The 6,323-nt window shown below is 37.8% G+C and overlaps 1 protein-coding gene across 2 annotated transcripts in view; it reads left to right on the top strand.

Moving 5' to 3' along the window:
- Positions 1-4,258, top strand: part of LOC109212178 (autophagy protein 5) — a 10,111-nt gene extending 5,853 nt beyond the window's left edge. For both annotated transcript variants that reach the window (XM_019375806.1, XM_019375810.1), the window contains 4 exons: positions 225-312; positions 501-644; positions 2,748-2,876; positions 3,582-4,258. In XM_019375806.1, the coding sequence (XP_019231351.1) occupies positions 225-312; positions 501-644; positions 2,748-2,876; positions 3,582-3,931 (711 nt within the window). In that variant the 3' untranslated portion in view covers positions 3,932-4,258. The remainder of the gene's footprint in view (positions 1-224; positions 313-500; positions 645-2,747; positions 2,877-3,581) is intronic.

Genomic DNA, 6,323 nt, shown 5'->3' with positions numbered 1-6,323 from the left:
CGGGGGCCCCGGGGGGGTCCCCGATGGTAGGGGTTGACAATCAATTCATTTCAAATGCATCCACTGGATTTTAATTGTGGGAGTGCTCCATGAACAGAGGATTATGCTGGCTGTAAGAGCTGTGAATCACAGGGGATTGGTGGTGGGGTTTGGCTTTAGAAATGAGGTCTCGCCATATTGGACTTGTTGTTTACTTTCTGATATTTCTACTGGCTGATCTGCAGGCAGCATACATAATCAATGGGAACTGCAAGAATGTAATGAATATGTCCCAACCTGATCAATTAGAACTGTGGCGCTCCATTATGGATGGTATGCATCTTAATTGCAGGGTTTATAATACGGGCTTCTTCGTTCATTTCTCACGTGGCTATTGTCATTTTCACCAGTGCCATACACATACAGTGCTAGGGGACTGTTTCATGAAGGGTTTCATCTTTCTAGGCGATCTTATTATATCTATGTTTAGATCACTCACTGTACTGTGTTCGATCTATCAGGTAATTTAGAAGCTTATCTCCGAATCTCGTCTAAGCTTAAACTTGGCCTAGTGGTGGATGATTTTTCAATACAACTTAGCTCTTCCTCTCCTAAATCACCGGAAAGCACTCAAAATGCAGATGGCACAGGACCAGCTAAAACAGGTGAGTTACACGTGTATGTAGTCAATCTAGCCTACAGAATATGTTAACACTGTTGAAGTTCAGTTGGCACACACACAAAATCTCTCTCGCTCCCATTCCTTTGAGAAAGGTAGTCAAAAACTTCTGTTCTAATTTCTTTTGATTGGATGTATTTGGAGGTAGCTAAGTTGAACTGCTGAGTAATAAATGTTGCTCCATAGCTTGGCAATGATGAAGTTCTAATTTGAGGGCTCTAGCTAGTGGGAGAGATTAACATGTTAGAGGAGCTTGCCCTAGTGCATAGTGGAGGGAAGTCGCTTTATTCCTGTTTCAAAATTTCATTTTCCCTTCATGATAAGAGTTCAGCTGTTTAAATCGCTTGACATGTCAAGGCACTTTCAAATCTTAGTCACCTACTTATCAAAGAATCTTAGTTCATGACTGGTCTTTTAGTCCAAGATAAAACAATGTAATTGTTAGTTTAATCCCAACTGTTTGTGGCTTGTAATTTAATCATCCTTTTCCAAAATTTTCTTATCAATTAGGTGAACTGTGCCAGAGAAATTATTTGTTCCAATTTCTGGTTAAAGTGGTAAAATGTGATTATTTGTCCATGACATGTTTTCTTTGTGCGGCACTGGTGAGCTTGCTGAAGCAACTTGCCTGTGCTGTTGTGGGGTAGGAGATTGAGCCCTTTATAGGCTTAATTAACTTGTTTTTTATGAGGAAGTTCCATTGGGAGGCATCAAGACACTAATTCTTGTTCTGCTTTTATATTGGAGTGGGCTTCAGTAGTTTATTGGTAAAGATGGAAGGACTGGTCAACAGCCAGGAAGGGAAGTTTAGCCTAGGATTTCCTTCTCAAACACTGAGGAAATCGGTTGTTAAGTCTTCCTCGGGAAGCTATCTTATAGACCAAAACCCACCATTGCCCTTTAACTATAATTTAAGAGCAAGAAGGATAATGATTCTCTACCTATAACAAAAGAAAAGGAAAATAGAACAAGGAAGATCTACCTAATTTTGTCTCATAAAGGGAATGTGGTCAAATAAACCTTTGTTTGGAAATCTTCCATTTTGCAGAAATTGTTCACTAGCTGTTGCCTTTCCTGATCAACTTTTGGTTTTTGTTCTTGTTTCAAGAATTCTAGTATTCATCACATTGGGGGTCAAGTAAGATCAGACCGGCGAGGTTCAATGAACATCTTTTTTGATTTAGTAAGATTTTTGTTAATGGGCATCCCGAGGATACAGTATACAAGTTACAAAGCGAACATAATATGCATGAAGAAAGTGTCCTGAAATAGGAATGAACTATGATGCTCTTCATTCTCTTTTCTCTGATATGTGATACACATTATAATTAAAGTGGAAAAAACTTGGCCCTGAAGGGAAATAAGCTGGTTTTGGATAAGTATAGACCTTTATTTTATGTGCACATCAATAGGTTTCACATGGGTGTATGGTACTCTGTATGGATTGTTCATACACCCTAGTCCATTTGACACTGATGAGTTAAAACCTGCAAGTCATCTGAATTAGGATACTATGTTTAGATGATAGATATACACATCTTGAGTAAAAATCGTGGCCAAACTGATCAGACGTGGATGGAGCTAATTGATTTCTCTCTCTTGCTTTCTTTTACAATAGGTAACAGACTGGTAATATCTTTAAACCATGACCTGTCAAATGAATGGATTCTGAATTTATTCTAGTAGTAGAATACATAGAAACGTGTAGTAATTCCTAATACTCTGCTTTTAGACAAAGAAAAACACTGTTTCATATAATCGTGTTTTAGCAAGTGGTACTTTTTGCAAAGCTTTCAAAATGTGATTTCTGTTCTATATTCTGGAAACACAATTTGCTTCCCTCGATCTTGACATGCCTACAATATGTACAAGATGTTATGCTCAATGCTCTTCATCTTGACATCCCCACACTATGCATCAGTATGTCAGTAATAATCTCCGTTTCTGTTGGGTGTGGGGGGTGGGGGGAGTTTTAATTCATGCATTCTTGCTGCTTATCTTTTTGGGAGATGAACAAACAGATATGCTCCCTCTTAAACTTTTAAACTTGTTACTGCCATACAAATTATATTCTGTTTTGTGTATTCAGGTAGAATACCGATTCGACTGTATGTTAGGACTATCAATGAGGATTTTGATGACTTGCAAGATGCACCTGCAGTTGAAAGTTGGGACAAAATCTCTTACATAAACAGACCTGTTGAGATTCATGGAGATGGTAAGAAATTTGGCTATAATTGTTTTTAGTTTCATTTTGTATTTGTGCATTTACTGGGAATGTTGTTGTTGTTGTTGTTGTTTGTATTTGTGCATGCACACTAACTCAAGCCTACGTTAACTTCATGAACATCAAAACCATACTGGAAGATTGGTAATTAAATTCTGGCATTGCAGGGTTATCTTTAGTGTTCTTTTTCCTATGAGGTGAAATGTTGACAGGTAGGAGGCTAGCAGTTTGCTTAAATATACCATGGATGATGTGATTAATCTACATCTTTTGCTCTCTTCTCGCACAAATTTAATTTTAGGTGGACTTTAGACAAGCTTAGGATGTGGATGGATTGTGAGCAATAAGACTTCACAGAATTCAAGTGTTTGGTGCTTTTGTGATCTCCTAAGTCCCTTGGATAAAGAACTTGAGACAAAGAGTCCGTTGGAATGAAGACTACCAATGTCATTTCGGAAGAACTATCCCACGGGTTCTTGTGTTAATGTTCAGCAAGTTGTACTAGTAAAGTTTGTGTAGATTAAACAGTTGAGATTATGTTCCGAGTCGAAGGTAGTTATTAATGGCTTCTGCACAATTTGATGGGGCAAACAAGACCCAAAAGCATAGGGGAGATACCTCTTTCTGCATTTTCACTCTGGAAACTGTTGTGATTATTAATGTTTTGTTCCCTTTCCTTGATGGGTTTGATTGCAGGAGGCAAATGCTTCACCTTGTGTGACGCAATAACGAAGCTTCTGCCGGAGCTGTTTGGGGAAAAACTGCTGCCAAAAGATGACGTTTCTGGAGAAGAAGTTGAGGTTGGACAGAGATTATCTCTTGAAGAAACAAACAAGAGCAGCACGGGACAAAGTGGAGAGATGTTGAATGAGCGCATTGTCTCCTGCTCTGTGTCAGATGGTGCTGAGATTAAGCTCATACGCATTCAGGGAATTGAACCAAAGATGGAGATTCCTTTTGCATGGGTGGTAAACAATTTGATGAACCCTGAATACTTTCTTCATATCTGTGTATATGTCAAAATTCAAGAACCCATCACCATATAGCAAATTGTTCATAGGATTAGCAATTCTGGAGATTTGGAAATTCTTTAGTTCTGATAGTGCATATATCTCAGTCACTGTAAATAAGCGCATAGGATATTTTGAATGTGTTTTTACCTCTAGCTCTGTCAATGCTATTGGCAATTTGGTCGAAACATCTACATCTCAAACTCATGAAGATAGCAAAATACAAAGCTTAGGCATATTGACAACGCAAAAAAATAGAAGCAGTTCTTAGCTTTGTTCAAAAAACCTATTGCCATATCAAAAACAGATTCTAAGATATACTATCTTAGAAGGTGGATATATACCGTTGGTGTGTAAAAGTAAGATCTTTTCTCCTATATTTTTAGTTCATAAATGATCTTCACTGGATACTTCACACATTTAGCAAAAAAATTTCCTTGAACTTGTGGCACTGCGATCCAAGCTAAGGTAGTCTTGTGACCACTGAATTGTCCCTTTGGGAACGCTTAATAGCTATTGAAAATTGTTTTTTTTTTTTTCAAAAAAGTGCGTTAATTGCTTTTTGTGTTTTCGAGCTAAAGTTCTAGCCACCTTTGAGCAAGGAAGTCAACTATCCGTAGTTGAATGATTTCCGGTCAATTGGTTACATATTGACCAATTTATCTTCTCATCTACAAATACATATTAATAAGTGAAATTGTTTATCAATTTTTATTTCTCGAATTCTCAGTGTCTACCAAAACTTTTTTTTCATTTCCTCTCTTTATCAGCTCCCCAGGTTTTGCGCGCGCACACTCTTACCTCTTCCGCAACTAAATTAATGCTCAATCACGTCTTTTCCTTTAGAATTAGCCTCCAAATCAATAAATCTAGCCAAATATAGTTCAAATAATTCAAAATAAGCTTTTGAAACTACACACGAGTGAAAAAGATTCAATCTTTAATTAAATTGGAAACAGTCAACAAAAGTTAACCTCGGGCCCGCTTGGTTAAATCCGAGATTTGGACCAAAACCCAATTACCATTCACCCTCGAGCCTCGTTATGTGATTTGTTTCGAAATCCCACCTCAATTTGAGGTCTAAATCTCAATTTTATAAAATCTCTAGTTTCTACCCAAAACCCCTAATGTCTATCCTGAAATTCATAGATTAAGGTTAACAATCAATGGGTGATTATGGAAATACATCAAAACTAGTTAGAATTTACTAACCTATGAAGTTGGGATGAAAATATCCTCAAAATCCTCTCTAGTCCTAGCTCTAGTTTTCAAAAATGGTGTTGAGTGCATAAATCCCGACTTTAAACTTTTAAATAGTTGGCGTCATGTGTTTTTCACGTTCGCGAAGTCTACATCGCGTTCACAAAGGCTTATTTCCCAGCCTGCATTCGTGTTTGTGTCCCTGGTCCGCGTTCGCGATGAAGACCCCTGCCATCCCCCCAGGTCATTCCCAAAGCTTCGCGTTCGCGAGTGGCCACTAGCGTTCGCAAAGGGTAATTCCCCCAATACTTCGCGTTTGCGACCTGCCTCTCGCGTTCGCGAAGAGTAACCATCCCCTAACCAAAATTTCCCCTTCGTGGTCGCGATAGAGGCTTCGCGATTGCGGAACACTGGACACCAGAAGCAAAAAATCGACAGTTTCAACAAGTATAAAAAAATGGTCCGAAACCATTCTGAAACTCACCCGAGTCCCTCGGGCTCCAAATCGAACATGCATGATCGCTACTTCAAATCATCAAAAGAACATCAAATAACAAGAATCGATCATCAAAACTCAAGATTTCAACTTGAAAACTCATTTTTCACAATCTTTCATAAAATGCACCGAACCTCGCTCGGCTCACCCTAGACCCCAACCAAACGTGCGTACAAGTCCAAAAATATCATACGACCCTATCGAAATCGTCAAAATACCGATCCGAGGACGTTTACTATGGTCAACTCAAAATATTTTTAAAGCCAAAAATCATATTTTCTTGAAAATTTCACGTAAAAACTTTTCAAAAAATAACACAGACCACGCACACAAGTCATATAACATCTAATGAAGCTATTGAGAGGTCTCGGAATACGGAAATAAAGGCAAGTACTCAAAATGACCTATCAGATCGTTACAGAAGTGCATCAACTGATGAAGAAAAGTATTTGACGTTGTCAAGTTCGTGAGAATTTTAGAAAAACAATTCAAAGTTATAGTAGGAACCTAAATTATTTAAGATTTGATATTTGATAGTTTATTTTATTCATATCTTGTTAGGTTTTGTATTCAAGATCATACTAAAATGGCACTACAAAAAAACAGGAATTAGCACGAATTTCGTTGCTAAATTGCGCGTAGCTAATAAAATTTCTCGATAATTTTTCGCTAATCCATTACTAAATAAGATTAGCAATGATTTTTGTTTTGCTACAGAATTTATCTGTTGCT

This window comes from Nicotiana attenuata, chromosome 2, assembly GCF_001879085.1.
Source record: "Nicotiana attenuata strain UT chromosome 2, NIATTr2, whole genome shotgun sequence".
Taxonomy (NCBI): domain Eukaryota; kingdom Viridiplantae; phylum Streptophyta; class Magnoliopsida; order Solanales; family Solanaceae; genus Nicotiana; species Nicotiana attenuata.
Note: the sequence above shows the minus strand (reverse complement) of the source record. Positions and strands in the feature narration are given on the sequence as shown.